The sequence below is a fragment of the Ailuropoda melanoleuca genome, chromosome 16 (assembly GCF_002007445.2).
Source record: "Ailuropoda melanoleuca isolate Jingjing chromosome 16, ASM200744v2, whole genome shotgun sequence".
Lineage (NCBI taxonomy): Eukaryota > Metazoa > Chordata > Mammalia > Carnivora > Ursidae > Ailuropoda > Ailuropoda melanoleuca.
This window is the reverse complement of record NC_048233.1, coordinates 65,544,166-65,560,969: the sequence shown is the minus strand read 5'-3', so window position 1 is coordinate 65,560,969 and position 16,804 is coordinate 65,544,166. Positions and strand designations below refer to the sequence as shown.

General features: G+C 43.4%; 1 protein-coding gene across 3 annotated transcripts in view; it reads left to right on the top strand.

Moving 5' to 3' along the window:
* The window catches only part of SLC1A2 (solute carrier family 1 member 2), a 142,498-nt gene that overhangs the window by 102,037 nt on the left and 23,657 nt on the right, over positions 1 to 16,804 (top strand). For all 3 annotated transcript variants that reach the window (XM_034645133.1, XM_034645132.1, XM_034645131.1), the window contains exons 6-8: positions 2,701 to 2,827; positions 11,033 to 11,266; positions 16,054 to 16,248. In XM_034645133.1, the coding sequence (XP_034501024.1) occupies positions 2,701 to 2,827; positions 11,033 to 11,266; positions 16,054 to 16,248 (556 nt within the window). The remainder of the gene's footprint in view (positions 1 to 2,700; positions 2,828 to 11,032; positions 11,267 to 16,053; positions 16,249 to 16,804) is intronic.

Genomic DNA, 16,804 nt, shown 5'->3' with positions numbered 1-16,804 from the left:
TCTCGCCCACTGCCCAGATATGTGCGAACCTTTCAGGACCTTCCCAATCATACTCTGTCCCCAAAGCCCCATGGGCAAAGTGAACCCACAGTCTTCTGCATACCCTGGAGGAGGTTAAGGCCATGAGTAATGAGGCCAGAACTTTGGGGGTGAATCATTCAGAAGACTTTCATGGTCGTTTCCAGATTCTCAGTGGATTCTGGGAAGTCATGTTGACCCTGGGAGGCACTGGGGAGTTTCAACACAACTCACTCTTTTCTCAGCCCCAATGACCAAGTCTAAGGGGGCTTTGTTCAAGCAAACCAACCCAGTTCCAGTAAGTGAGTTTAGTGAGGCGATGTTGACAGGGGGAAATGACATGGAAGCTGGACGGGGTGGGCAGCTGCAGACTGAGCTCTGGAAAGCCAAAGGAAGTTAGACTGTTGAGAAACTTCCCATGTACAAATTCCTTGGTCTTCTAAGGGTGGAGAAGGTGGCCTTTTTTTTTTTTTTTTTTAGTTTTGGAAAGTCCCAATGATCAGGCATCGCAGTAAGTGAGGACAGAACCTTGGCTCTGGCTTCCCTCTTCTTGAAGTACTCATTTCTCTCCCCAGCAACCTCCAGACCACTTGTAAGCTCTACTCTAACCCCAGCCATGAAATCAATTCCTGGGAGAGTTTGCTCCTTCCAGCATCTCTCTCTCATACTGATAGATGTGGCCCAGTTTCAGCTGAACCTGCAAGGGGAACTTTTTTATGCCAGCTCTTTGAGACTTTGAGACCTTGAGTTTTTTCTCTTAAAATCTCCAAATGGAATTAACTGGGTCATACTAGCTCTTCTCAGCCAGAATGTTCACACACCTAGCAGACTCCTCTCCTTGGGCTTGAGAGATGGGCTAGAAAATAGCCCGAATTCGGTTCCATACATGACGGCAGAGCTAGGCCACTCTTCCCTGGTCACTAATTTTCACTAAGCCTCTGTCTTTATGGCCAAAAACTCACTTGTAAGACACTTGCCAGTCTTTTTGGCTGAGAGCTGAAAAGGAGAAGTATTCACTACTAGGGATTAACAATCCTGAGTGCAGGTGCTGGGTTCTTTTTGCTGGAGAGAGAGAGGGTCCAGTGAAGGATAGTTGAACAATCTGAGTTGATATGTGCTTGGTGTGGGGAAGTGGGTGTATTTGAGGGAGATGGGGAAAAGGTAAAGTCAGAGGTTCAGAGAGAAAGAATTCGTCCCTAGGAGAATCAAATCATAATGCTGTAATTTGCCCAGTATAACTCAAGACTCCAGGTGTAACTGGACGCAATAGGAACCCCGATGTAATAGAGAGGACTGGCAATTAGGCTTTCCAAACTGGGATAGGGCAGGTGTAGGGAAGAGGAAGGAAGGGGAGGGTATAGATGGGCCATACTGCATTTCAGAGAAAATGTCAGATGAGCAAGCAAGGTCCTGTGGCCAGGGGGACAGTAGCATTGATTGATAATTCATGCAAGTAGTCAGAATTGGGGCCCCAGGATTGGCAATCATGGGTCAGGAGCAGGATGGGGGGCATATAGTGACTGGTAATCAGAAATCCAGACAGGCAGTAATGGGGATGTCTGTAAACCATGTGGTGGCCCAGTCCCTGGGTGGGCCTGGGTGAGACTTCAGGCTGGGGTGAGACTCTGAGGACAAGAATGGGAAGGAGTGGTAGGGGGAGAGAGAAGCCAGGCCCAGCTTGGAGGAACCAAAGTATATGGCAACCTCCCAGGACAGTTACTCAGGTGGAGGGAATGAGGCAAAGACAGCACAGAGGTAAGACCCAAGGTTGGTGCTGGAACTGGTTCAGGACCTAGCGCCATTTGTTGGGGACAGAGCTCCTCACCTCCTTCCAGCCTGGGGTTAAAATTGCCCCTAGAGGCTGTGTTTGGGGCTGGATTTAGATGGAAGTCAAGTGCTGTGAAGTGAAGGGAGAAGGGGGCTGAGGGGCTAGGAAGTTACAAAGCCTATGTTCTGCCTTTATGATACTATAAAAAAAAATAAAAAGCAGTAAAAAAGGAACATTCTAACCATTTTGACCATGAAAAGAATGATGAAGAATTAATAGATAACAGGTTAAATCCAAACGAACTGGGTCAATTGGGGTTTCCCAACTGTTCTGGATTTCTCATTGCTTTCCATTTGACTTTTCAACATTCTTCCTCCTTCTCACATTAGGTATGTAGCAAGAGAAAAATACTTTTATGCTCAGGGTTTTCCTACAATGAAACATACCAGCTATGCATGAATTTGGAATAACACCAAACTAACGTACATATAACTCTGGCAGAGATTTTATTGGCTAATTGGTCTCTGCAATTCTAATGTGGGCTCCAAAGTCTGCACGATAATCCCCAAGTCCCAGAAAGCCTTCCTTCGTTAATCTGTGTACTATAGAATCTGTTTACCCATGATTTCATAAGTGAGGAGGAGAGAGAAGAGAGTCCTTTTGAGTTTGGAATGAAACAGAATTCATTTTCTTCGAGGAACTAACATGGCTGACAGTTCAACTTGCTGTTATGGGAAATGTTAAGGGATGCCGTAATTATCCAGGAGAAAGGTATTTTCCATGTGAAATCGAATGCCTGATTCACAGGGCAATAGGCAGGTGAGAACGTGGCTCCCTACTTAGGGAGTGGTGAAGGAGGGAGAAGAAACACATTGTGTAATCTGCCCTTCTGTGTAATGTGATTCACCCAACAGGTCTGATAGGGTTTTTCATTGCTTTTGGCATCGCCATGGGGAAGATGGGAGAGCAGGCCAAGCTGATGGTGGACTTCTTCAACATTTTGAATGAGATTGTAATGAAGTTAGTGATCATGATTATGTGGTAAGTGGGTTTGTTCTTACTTCAGCGTGGTGGTGGTGGGAGGGGGGAGTCCAGAGGTCTTGGGATCCTTGGAAGAAAATGGAGCCTTCCTAGCAGGAGAGAGTGGGTGGCCATGGACCAAGCAAAGAGCTCTCCAGAAAGACTTTGAGAAAGGGATGAAAATTTCTTTTTGGGAGCTTCTCCTGGAAAATGGGTTGGAAAACTATGGCCCATTCTCAGGCCAGATCCTTTCTGCTACTTGTTTGGTGTGGCCTACAAGAGTGGGTTTTATGTTTTCATGTTGCTGGAAAAAAAATTGAAAGGAATAATATTCTACACACATGACAATTATATGGAATTCACATTCAGGGCCCATAGATAAAGTTTTATTGGCACACAGCCACACCCATTCATTTGCATATTGTCTAGGGTTGCTTTGTGCTAAATGGCAGTTGAGTAGTTCTGACCAAGACTGTGTAGCCTGCAAAGACTGAAGTGTTTACTGTTTGACCCTTCACATAGAAAGTTGGCCAATCCCTGCCAGTGGGAAAACAAAAACAACGACAAAAATTAAAAAGAGGGACAAGCTGGAAAAACCAACTAGTAAGACCGAAGTTGAGCAATATCAGGAAACATTGAGATAAGTCCAAGATACCAGGGATAGTGTGGCCTGACCCAGGGTGTATGGAAGGACTGCTACTCTAATATTCTGGTGTCCAAAAGCAACGTATCAGAGACTCATGACTCAGACAGAGGGAAAAAGAGGCAGTTTTCAGGCCATGCAAGCAAAAGTGAAATCACAGAGGACACGTTAGAATTTTAAGTACTCTTGGAAATGTGGTTCCACCCTCTAGTTGTATAGAAGAGAAGACTGTGGTCCAGAGTCACTAAATCTTGATTCTTCAACAATATCATGATCACTATAATAATAAAAGCTATCAATTATTGATTTCCTTATGTCCGTGACGAGCCATGATAAGTGCTTAATACTTATCTCTTGTAATCCCAATAACTCTGCAAAGATGGCATCGTGACTCTCATTTTCCAGAAAAGGCAACTGAGGAATATTGAGTTGAATTAATTTGCTTAAGATTATATACCCGGGAGGAGAAGAGCTGGAGTACCTCTGGATTTTGCAATCCTTGATGCATAGGTAGATGGCTTTTGTATGAATTATCTAAGTAATATCGTCTCCGCTTCATTTCATGTGTGCTTATGGTCAGTGGTTCTGAACTCTAGGGCAGCCCAGGAGAGCATGACTGTCCACTCCTTCATCGAGGAAGCTGTACTACCTTCAGAACCTTCTAGTGTCCCATATCTCTCAGATGGAAAGACTTTTACATGCCTTTGTTCCAGACCTCTATGATGGTCTGGTATGCCCACCTACAAAAAAAGAAAACCGTTATTAGACCAGGTGACATTTGTGTCCTATCTGCCACAGGAACACTGGGTTACAAATTCCCTGTCTCTGTGTGTTCCTGTCCTACCACCTTCCCCAATCCTCCTCTGATCTTCTATTACTTCTATGTGGTGCCTTCCACTAAAATTCTACCTTTTTTTCCCTCCTCTTCCTTTCCTTGGCCCCTACTCCCACTTTACAAGGGCAAAAATCTGTTCTTGACTCATTTTTTATCTCCACAGAACTGAGCATTGCGATGTGCTGGTAGTAATTCTTACTCAAGCCTCAGGAGTGAGCGGGCTAGCTGAAGGGACTCAAGATCAAGAAGATGTCCTCATGTTTTCATGAACCATATTTACCAGACTTGGCTTGTTCAGATCATTGCTTTGTTGTACTTTTAAAACATGGATAGGATGTAAAGTTTTGTGTGTGGGGTGTGTGTGTGTGTGTGTGTGTGTTTATTGTAATGATTCTTCAACTTCCCAGGCAATCCTAGATTTCTGAATATTTGCTATGAAAATGCACAGTCACACACGATGTGATGCTCTAGAAAATCCGTTCAGCGTCTTTTAGATGCCTCTGTGCTTGCTCACAGTTTAATAAATGGTAATGTATAAAGCAGGATATGCCTCTTGGGAGTAAACATTAGGATCTGCCCTGGTCTTCTGGAATTTTTAGCAGAAGGAGCATCCTTGCTCTAAAAATACAGTTCATACTTCTGTATTGTGATGCCAGGGATGTGGGCAATGTCCTTTCCACTGAGCCCGTGAAGGAGAGCAGTCTAGGAGATGAGATGAATCACGGGCTGAAATGTGTGCTCACTTCTCCGCAGGGATGAAGGGTGTGGATCCAGGTTTCCTGTTCACTGACACCAAAACTCCTCACGATTTAGCCTCAAATCCCAGGAGACGCAGGGCAGTTACGAGTCAGGAGTGAGGCCTATGGAAGGACTTCTGACAGCTGTTCAGTTACCTCATCTAGACAAACAGTCAGGAAGGGTGCTCTGTGACAGGCGATGCCAATTCTATGCATTTCTTTCATACTTTAACTGCCTCGTCAGCATCGGATAACGATGTGTGTGGGAAGGTTGTGCGTGAAACAGTCAATCCCTCTTCAGCAGACCACCTCAAAGCTTAAATGATCAGTTCTTTTGGGTTCTTTTCTGCGTGGCAGTAAGAATAGTATAATAGCAAAATATAACATTGCAGGGGTGACGACTATTCTAATCATAATTATTACTAAATTATAACTTAGAGTTATGAAATTCTTGCTATATGCTCAATACTACCGCTTTTATTGTACCATACCTATTTATTACTGAGGAGCTAATTATTATCATAATTATCATTAAATTGTGACTAAGATTTGCCAAATTCCTGCTGTATGCTGAATACTGTTCCAGTTGCTTTACATGCATTAACTGACTTATTTGTCTCAATCATACGTAGCCGAAATAGGTACTTTTTGTTAGCCCCATTTTCCAGATGTGAAAACTAAGCACAGGGGTTACCTTGACCAGTGTTGCACAGCCTAAGTAATGAGAGTTGCACGGCCCCTTATTAATTAATGAATGAATTGTACGGCGCCTTATTCAACTTCTGTCTGACTTCACACCAGAGTGAATGCAGGATCCTCCTGTCACTAACTGTGTGACTCTAGGCGAGTTAGACACATTCCAAACCCCACATTCTGATCTGAATGGATTCATCATAGATCAACATCCTAGGGTTGCTGTGAGAATTGAGCGAAATTGTAACCAACACAGTTACAAAGCATTTCTCATGTGCTGGGACCTGTCTAAACACTTTCTATATACCAGTATCATCATTGTTGTTATTTTGTGATTACCATTACTATGATCAATTCAATCCCTATTCTTTGTTTCTCTGTGTTCATGGATTCTTTAAGAAGCCTGAAAGGCCCTCTGATTCACCCCTCAAAAAAAAACAAAAAAAAAAAAAAAGAGAGAGAGAGAAAAACCCTTAATTTCAGTATGATTTTCATATCCTCATTTTTTGCAAATTTCTTTAAAACATTTTTTTTCAAAATCTGAAGATCTAAACAGAAAGTAAAACATTGCATAATCTCACCACTACAGAAACACAAAGTGAGAAGTGAGATCTCTGCTCACTCTTTCAATTTTCCTTCCCCGTTAACCCACTGCCACCACCATCCATCCATCCAACCATCCATCCAGCCATCCATCCAACCATCTATCCATCCATCCAATCATCCATCTATCATCCATCCATCTATCCATTCTTTCACCCCACAAATATTTTTTGAGACCCTCTCCTATGCCACTAACAATTTTAGGTGCTAGCGATGTAATGGTGAATAAGACAAAGACAAATTCTGGCCCTCATGGAGCCTACATTCTATTAAAAGAGGAAAAGAATAGAAGGAAGCAAATAAGAATTCAGACAGTGATCAGTGCTACAAAGTCAGTGACCAGGGCAGTGGGACTAAGGGTGATGGAGGATGGAAGTATGGCTTGGACTCGATCCAGAGGATCCAGGAGGACTGCCTGGGGATGTGACTTTTGATGAAGACCTGAAGAATGAAAAGAGGTAGCTCTGTGAAGAACCGACAGGAGAATTTTCCAGGGGGAAGAAACAGCAAGTGAAGGGTTTTTGAGGGTCGGAATGAAGATCTGGAGTAGCTGCAATGTGGTTGGTTGGTGAGGGGGTGGAAAGCTGTGAAGTCCAAGAGGTGGCAGGAGGCAAATCCCATAGGGCCTCGCAGGCTACCATGATGGGTTGGGGTTTATTGACTTGCAAAAGGAAGTCCCTGGGGGGCTACAAGCCTGGAGGCTCTGCATACTGATTTTCACTCTATCCTGATCAAAAGTTCTAATCTGCACATAGTAACTCAGCAAAGTCACTCCTACATGGTCAGAACACTTGTCTCTAAGTGGACTGGGAAAAACGGGAGATTGGTGTCACTTTTTGAGCCTGAAAACAGACAACACGTCTAGGTGACTCTTAGAATGTATGTTTAGCTCTTTATTGACAGACTTTTCCATTTCTTAGTTCTCTTGGGGTCTGTCCCAAACTGGTAGGCTAGTGTTGCTGTTGGAAACCAGTAGCAGTGAGGGACAGAACCAGAGCGGCTTTACGGCAAAACTGAGAAAGTCCCTTCACTAATCTCCATCTAAGTGTCTGATCCACCATCTGTCCTGTGACTCAAAGTCCTGAATTAATTACTTTAATGGGTTAAGACTAAAGGTCTCGAATCAAGTGGAGCTAACACAAGTGGTTTCCAAAGGCTAACCAAGTAATATCTGCATTTCATCTTTTGTAGAGCAGATTTTATCCCTTGAAACACTGGTTTCCAATCACGTCAGAATTACCTGGGGAACTTGTTTAAAATATAAACGCTCCCAGGTCAGCTCCAGGAAATTCTAACTCAGTAGATATGTGGTGGGCCCGGGGAATCCATGTTGTTACCAGGCAGGCCAGGTTGATTCTGAAGTGGTGTCTCGGAATGCACAGAGACACTAAGGTCTGGGTATGTCAGTTCTGCGTATGAGTTTGTGTTTGTGGAGTGGAGAGCCGCCTTGGGAAAGGCATGTTGGTGGGAGGGAACCTGAAGAGGACAAGGACAGAGGTACAAAGTATATGGAGGCAAGAATGGATGATGGAACAGAAAGAAAAAGACTTGACAGGCCAGTCCTAGATGAATCAGTGGCTTTGACCGCAGTGCCCAGAGCTGCGGATACAAGCAGCCTAACGACGGTGTGGAAGCCATTTTCTCTTCCCGCTCTGTAGTCGTGTCCTTCTAATTTAGAAACTGGTCCAACTATTGCTGGGCACCATTTGGCTTCAGAAGCTCACTGGAGCCCTCAGTCTCTTCATGAGCTTCGGTTTATGGCTTCGATTGTTTGCTTCATCTCAGAAGCTTTGTGTGGTGACCTTAAATCCTGGGCATTGGCCCTTTCATTTCCGTGGAGTGTCATTTTCAATGTGATAATTGTGTAGAAACGCAGGAATTCAGAAGCTTCAGCTCCTGAGTCGAGGGTTAAGCCACTTGTTTTGAAAACAGGTGCGGGGAAGTAATGGCCCTAGAAAGTACCATAGAGGACAAAGGCTCTTTCCTTGTCCTAATTAATGCTCATTCTCGTTCAGAGACGAAGGTGTTTGGGTTGACGAAGGTCCCTGCTTGCCGTATTTATTGACCCTCACACTCTACCTTCTGGCCTTTGAGTAGCTCTCTCCACTGCTGGTGGGAGCTCACGTTTCTCCCAGCGAGCCGAGTGCTCCAGAAGTAACTGTCTCCTCGCTATGATCCATTTGGCTCTGGCTCAAATGTGTTCTCCAGGGGCACTGGATAGCTGGTCTTGCTTGGCCAAGAGCCCTGAAAACACTTTCTCTCCATTCTGCAAATTTCGTGTCCCAGAAGAGCAGGAAAATTGAATGGCACCCAGAACAGCTCATAGTTGTGTTTTTCTGGACATCTTTAAAGGGTGGTTGGTGCTTGGAAAAGAATTGATCTCTTGCTTTATGAAGATAAATGCTTGTTGGCTTTATGGGAAGGTGCATTGTACTCAGTTACTTACAACCCCCTGGCACAACGACTTGGCCCCTGAGACTAGCCCACTGATCTAGGAGATGTTGTGACCAGGGGAGCACCAGGAGAGTGTAAAATGGTGAGAAAGCCAGGGTTTAAGGACATAGCTTCCTAATGCCTGCGGCAACTGCCCTCAGACATTGCCAGACTTCACTCCAGGGAAAGATGTGGAGGCTACAGGCTGGGTACTCATCAGGGAACAGAGTTATTCAAAGGTTTTCACTAAGTCTTGTCTTTTACAAATCAGCTCTTTCAGAAGGTTCCTCTTGACAAAATATTTTGCTCATGAAACATCTGCCATTGGGTGGCAGTAGTCCGTGAGCTGGTTTAGAAAGCCTCAGTAACTCAGACTTGGCTCTTGAAGCATGGTGGGGGAGAGGACATGGGGTATGTGTGTGAACACAGAACATGCTGAGGCCCTCGGTGAGCAGCCAGAACGGTGCTGACAGGGACAGGGGCGGGACTTTGACAGGGCACACATGCACATGCTCAAAAATGCGATCCTCGCAGCGATCCCATGAGGTTGGAGTTAGCCTAAGCCTCAGCTTGCACATCTGTAAAATGGGATAAAGTCACTACAGGGTCACGGAGCTGCTAAGTGGCTGGACAAGCTCCGTGTCTTATGTAATTGTGTATATCATCTCCTCTACCCTCATCTTTTTAAAAAAGATTTTATTTATTTATTTGACAGAGAGAAAGAGAGCACAAGCAGGGGAAGCTGCAGACAGAAGGAGAGGGAAAAGCAGGCTCCCTGGCTGAGCAGGGAGCCCGATGTGGGCTTCGATCCCAGGACCCAACGATCAAGACCTGAGCCTAAGGCAGACACTTAACCAGCTGAACCACCCAGGCACCCCAACCACATCTTTTCTTTACCCAGGAAAGGGCTTGCTTCAGGCACAACTGCAAACAAAACAAAACAAAAACAAAAACAAAACCAGCAAATCTGGCTTGGGGGTCTGTCTCCCTTTCCTGACTCCCTCACCCCAGCTGGGGGCCGTATCTTGGGACTTCCTTTCCCCCAGTCTTTTACTCAAATACATTCATAATTCTTACTAAGGTATCAACTTCCCCACAACATTTTCATTTTAGTCGGAAGGTGTTGCAGGCTGAACCAGTGTATGCTCCAACATGACCAGATTGGGCAATAAAAAAAGGATGTTGCCCAACATGGAAAAAACACACTCAAGAGGAGAGAGAGCGCAATTAGTGCCCTCATGAATGAGGACAGCAGTAAATCGTTTCCAAGTTCCCAAACAAACAATAATAAGATAGCGTGAAAGACGTTTACGTAGAATAATTCGGTATATGGTACACTGTCGGCCTATCTACAAAGAGCTCCGATTGCTCACTAAGGGGAAGTGGTTTGGCTGGGTAAGGGGAAAACAACACTCGGGGAGTCACAGGCAAGAGACCGTTCTCCTCCTACTTCCTGGTTTTGTGGTCTTGGCCTGCTCTTAACTTTTCTGAACCTCAATTTCCTCGTTTGCCAGATAAAAATAATGATACCTTGATTTCAGGGTTGTGGTAAAAATGAAATGAGGTGATGTAGGCAGAGGTCTTACTGTATTGCCTGAGACATGGGGCACGGTAGCCAGCATTCCTGTTAGCGTAAGTACAGAAAGAAAGACTTTCAGACTTGGAAGTAATAAAACCACAGCTCTCTAAATGTACGGTCTGGCTCAGAGGGTTTTCTTGTTTTGGCAGGTCTTTCTCTTTCGCTCTGTCTCTCTCTGTCTCTCTCTCATATTTTGATAAACTTCCTATCTTCCAAGGCAAAAAAAAAAAAAAAAGAAAAAGAAAAGCAAATTTATAAACACCAGCTTATAGCTTGGTGAAACTCCAATGAGCTTTCTTGGAAGCTCAAAATGGATTCCCAGTTTTCAAGGACGGAGCTGGGGGGAACAGGGAAACCAAACAAAATCCTTGAAGAATCTGTGCCTCTCAAGCTTGGTCCTTACCTGGAAGCTGGTAAAGCTAGAGTCTCCTATTCCTGAACATCGCCTGAGCAACAGAGCTCGCCTGTGCATTTGTAATCAGAGCAGGGGCCCCCAGATCCACTGAACAAATTTCAGATCATGCGGTTGCTCTGAAGTGAAATAGAGCGGCTGTCGAATCTCACGCACTTCCTCCAGCAAAACTCTTGGTACAGAAATGCAGACGGTTTTCCTCAGGGTGTGGGACCTGTAAGGCCCGGATGTAAGTTGTGAATTCCATAAGGATCTCGTCAATGTGTTTTTTTTTTCTTTTATGTTTTTCAGGTACTCTCCCCTGGGTATCGCCTGCCTAATTTGTGGCAAGATCATTGCAATCAAGGACTTGGAAGTGGTTGCTAGGCAACTGGGGATGTACATGGTCACGGTGATTGTGGGCCTCATCATCCATGGGGGCATCTTTCTCCCCTTGATTTACTTTGTAGTCACCAGGAAAAACCCTTTCTCCTTTTTTGCTGGCATTTTCCAAGCTTGGATCACTGCCCTGGGTACCGCTTCCAGGTAGAGAATACGAGAAATCACCTTTCTTTCTCTCTGCTCATTCCTTTTCCCTCTCTGCCACTTCCTCTTTGCAAAAACCCTTTCATCATAAAGTTCAATGGAAATGCGTTTCACGTATTATTAAAATATTCCTGAAAAGGGTAAATGCTTTGTATTCTGGGCCCCTAGGAACTTAGGAGTTTCTGATGAACAGTCTTGCTGATATGCACAACTGTCCTGTAAATACCTTACATGAAATTTCCCAGACGAATGCATGCTGTTAATCTGTATGCCTGATTTGCCATATCTAGCATTGGTTTCATTTTAAATGTTTTCCAAAAGGATGTAGCAGGATGTTAAGCTATTTAAGAAATTCTCCCACCTGTGATTTGAAAAATGCTATCACAAAATAGCTCTCTATTGGACCTATTTTTCAAAAGTAGAAAAAATGAGATTTGCAGGGTAACCATGTTAGAGGAGATTTAAAAAAAAAAAAAAAACAAACCAGAAGTCAGTCAAGTCTGTGACCTCTGCATGAACCTCTAATGGACCATTCTGCCCCATTGATTTTGAGAAAATCAGGTTGGCACTGATTCAACTTGACATTGACTGAGAGTCCATTTCTTCTTCATTAACTGAGTTCCAGGCATCTGAAACCAATGAGGACTCCAGAGATATGCAGAGAGAAAAAAATATATATATATTTTTGGATATCTTCTTGGACTGAATTTTGCAAAAACAAACAAACAAACAAAAACAAATACATAAGAAACCCCTGGCAATTTAGAATTTCAAAGATTAAGAGTGTTATTGTTTCAGCCTGCACTAGTCATTGCTCTTTCTGTACAAAACTAAGGGTCACGAAACTAAGACTGAGGTCATGAAGCAGGTGGCAGGGAGGCAAGCCAACTCTGTGGTCCCCAGCTCAGCATCATCTCCGGAGTCACAGGTGGTGGTTCCTTGTTGTCGAGCCTGTGACCATGCATCGCAAGTGAGATGGCTGCCCTGTGACACAGTGTCACAGCTGTTCCAAGGCTACTGAGCAGGCAGTCAGCTTTTCCTTAAGTGGCCCTAGAGGCCAAGAGTGGTGACAACCTGAGAAACCAAATTTGTATTTCCATCTTGCACATCAATGAAATTTTGGTACTAGGAGAATGTGGGATTTCAGAAGACTCTAAAAAATACATAACCCCAGGGATCTAGATTCTGCATTCGGTTTCCCAAGATGAAGGGAAACACCCTGAAAATTCCTTTTTCCTTCTTTGTCTTATATATTTCATATGACTAAGTATCTCTATCCATAAAGATCTCCTCTCTTTGAAGAAAAAGTAAATCTGTTTTTTTTTCAAAAACAATCATGTTTAGTTTTATGTTTGTTTTCTGATTACAAGCCCACTGTCTGCTCATTGTGAAAAAGTTCAGACTGTGAATAAAGTATTGAAAAACTTTGAATAAAGTTTTGAAGAAGAAAATGAACATCACCAGTTATTCTATTGCCCAGGGATAATTAATAGTGACCCTTCTAGTTATCTTAATAGTTCTGTATTTTTCCAGCTTGTACTATGTATAGATATTGTAAACTGCTATTTTTCACTGGTCAACATATCATAAAAGTTCTATCAGTATAGATCTTCCTACCATTTTTAAACGGCATGATAAGCCACTGTGGGCGCTAGAGTACAGCCCCACCTCCACGCCGTGATGTACGTTTCAAGCGTGTTTACTAAGCAGGGCTGTGACAAGCGTCCTTACAAATACATCTCGGTAAGCTTGTCTGATGATCCTCTCAGCATAAATTTATAGAAGTGGAATTTCTGAGTCCAATGGAAAGCACATTGACTGTTTGAAAACATACCACCTGCTTCCTGCTCAGAAAAGTTCGTTGGTTTATGTCCCCACTAACTGGCTGTGCGAATCTGCCTTTTCCCACCTACTCACCAGCACTGAATATTATCAGTCATTTAATACTTTCCAATCTTATTGGTGAAAAATTATCTCATTGATTTTGCGTGTCTTTGATGACTAGTGAAGGGAAACATCTCTTTGTGTTCTTATCGACCATCCTCCCCTCTCTCCCCCACCCTGTGACTTGTTTGGGGTGGTCATTTCCTATTGGGGAATTCGTCCATCCATGATTGGCTTTAACTCTCTTCGTGTATAAAAATATTCACTCATGTGTCCCATGTTGCGAATGATGTTCCTCTCCACCTGACACTTGTCCTGAAAATTTGCTTTTTGCCCTTGGAAGTATTTAATTTTTGTATCATCAAAGTTGTCAGCATTTTCATTTAGTATTTGGAATTTCGATTTTTTTTCTCAGGAACATCACCACCAAAAATTATAAAATATTACTTCGTATTTTCTTCCAATACCTTTGTGGTTTTGATCTTTAAATCTTTCAAAAATATTTTTATCTTTCCTTTGAATGACTAGACAGTTATCCCAGCACCTTTAATTAGACAAGGTAAATCCTAAAGGCATATGGATGGCCCAAGTTCATATATTTTTTTCCTGTCTGTTGCTTTATTTTTTTTAATTATAATAATTTTTTATTATATTATGTTAGTCACCATACAGTATATCCCTGGTTTCCGACGTAAAGTTTGATGATTCATTACTTGCGTATAACACCCAGTGCACCATGCAATATGTGCCCTCCTTACTACCCATCACCAGTCTATCCCATTCCCCGACGCCCCTCCCCTCTGAAGCCCTCAGTTTGTTTCTCAGAGTCCATAGTCTCTCATGCTTCATTCCCCCTTCTGATTGCCCTCCCTTTCTTTATCCCTTTCTTCTCCTACCAATCTTCCTAGCTTTTATGTTCCATAGATGAGAGAAACCATATGATAATTGTCTTTCTCTGCTTGACTCATTTCACTTAGCATTCATATTTAAATCAGACAAATGCTTGGGTATCTGGCCAAGGCCCCGGAATGCTAGACCCATTTCTCCTTCTTACCCTGTATTTCAAGCAACTTTAGTCTTTGGTTAATCTGTGGCTTTTGTCTGGATGTGGGATTTCATTTTTTAAAAGAAAACACACTTAAAGAAAAATCTGTGGCATGAATCACAGCCTAAGAACTAACTCTGCCATTATGACCAGAGGAGAAAAAACACAAAGCCCCAGTACAGCCACTAAATAGTCTTGCTACATCCTTGGACCCTGACCGAAGGGGAGGTGGAAAGGATTGACTCCCTTTTCTCAACAGCTTAGTGTCAGGGAGGATTGATGGAGGGGGTGGCCTGGTACACACCTCTCTGCATCCTGCTGACATCAGTCCATGCTATTGAAACGACTCTGGAAAAAGGAAAAAAGAGGACTGTCAAGTATCTGCTAGTTATTATTAGCAATATTTGAAAGCTGTCATATGGTCGCTGAGGCAGGAGCCAAAAAAACAATGTCAGAATGTTGGACTGGCAGAAAAGAGTTCAAATTCTCAAGTCCCAGTGTGGACTGGTTGGGTATATATGGATTTCGAGAATATTTTCATGATTTACCAATTATTTTTTCCCATCTATTTTATTGTCTGAAGACCTCTTGAGGACATTTTGGGAACGTGGATGCGATAATAAAAATGAACATATTCCTATTCTCCTAGAAGTGTGCTCAGATTCATACCATTTAGAATCCCAGCCACCAACCACAGCTGTCATTTCAGACTAGTCATGGTGTCCTGCCAGCCCTTCAGAGGGGTCCAAAGAAAGGGTGGGGTGGGGGAGTCTCATTAAAACAGCTGGAATAGCCAACCAGCTACAAGGTACAAGAGGTCTCCAAGCATTCATTTCCTCTCCCTACCTGAAACCAAGGAGGGGGCATGAGACCCCTGACCTGAAATCACAAAGCAAAAAACAAAACAAAACAAACCCCAAAGAGAATGGACCACAAAGCACTCATGTGGCAGTTTGGGTGTTCTGCATTTCTTTCCATATTACTTAAATTTTGAAACAAATCCACCTACCCTCCCATGTGCCTCTCTCCACATGGAAATAATAGTTTGGCTGTCAGCAACCCTTATCCTTACAGGTCTCTCCTAATTTAAAAGACACACGAACATGTCAGGGGTTCTGGCCCTTGAGGCTGGGTCATGTGGTCATGAATTCCTGTCCCAGGCCTGGGACGAGTGGGGGTGGAGTCACTCCATCACTGGGTCTCTGATTAGCTACAGAGCCATACTTTTTGCTGTACGTTATTGCAAAGACTGTACAATTGGCCAATGACCATGTATCAGGGAGTTGGACTGTCTGTGAGGGTCCCTAGTGAATTGCTAGAAGCTCAGGTTCAGGCTAAATGGGGTTTAACATGTTTGTCCAGCGTTCTCAAAATTAGCTCAGGGCAATTCCCAGAGGTTGGATGCAGCCCATGTAGTCATCGTGTTGGAAAGTGTTTCTAGCATAAAATTATGGGTCATTCAAAAATTCCTCAATCCATTTCACTGTTGACAGCTCATTATTTTCTGACGCTTTTTTTTTTTGCAGCTCAGTTAATGTGGGGAATCAGATGGTCTTTAATATTTAATACAAGAGGAAAACACAGATCAAAAGAAAAAGAATTTAAAGCTCCAAGTAGATCTCAAAAACCAGAACCAACAAAAAGAGTTTGCTGCCTATGAGCATCTTAATAAGATTAAACTTGAAACTCCAAACAGCTGGACTTTAATTTGGCTCCAGCCACTGGTTTTTGCATGTCACGTTGCTTGATTGGAACAAAAGAACAAACACTTTGTGGTAGTATTCCAGTTTGTGTCTTGTCCTGCTTCTCTAAAGTGGACATAAACTCTTGTCTCTCTCTTTCTCTCTTTGCTTCTTAGTGCTGGAACTTTGCCTGTTACCTTCCGTTGCCTGGAAGAAAATCTGGGAATTGATAAGCGCGTGACCAGATTTGTCCTCCCGGTCGGAGCAACCATCAACATGGACGGTACAGCCCTTTATGAAGCGGTGGCCGCCATCTTTATTGCCCAAATGAACGGTGTTATCCTAGATGGAGGCCAGATTGTGACTGTGAGGTGAGTGGAGTGTGGGTGGGGGAGGCCCTGAAATGACCTTTTGCCCTACCCCCTTCCACACGAACTCCATTTGACGGGGCCGCTTGAATTTCAGGTCCCCTGGTGGAAGAATGATGACACAGAAGAGGAGTTATTGGCAGTCGCAAAGGGAAAATATTGTGACAGGAAAGAAGCAGGCTCATACTTAGGCCTTCTGTTTGTACTGCACATGTGAAATTGCTTTGGAAATTTGGTATTATTTGATTTTTAACAATCCTGTGATGTTGCAAGGCAGTTATTTCTACACCCATTTAATAGATGAGGAAGCACAGGCTTCCAGGGCAGGATAGTTTGTGCAAGGCTAAACCGTTAATGAGCCAGGGGGGCTGTAACTGGGGCCGACATCGGCTGACTCTGCATCCACTTTTCCTTTCATTAAAATATGTTCCCTTCAGCATTGCAGAGGGTGATGGCAGAAATGATGAAATACTGGAAGGAAGAGATTTCTCAATACAACATAAACCGTTTTATTACAAGTAGATCACAAACACAGATCCATAAGTTTTACTAAATCTAT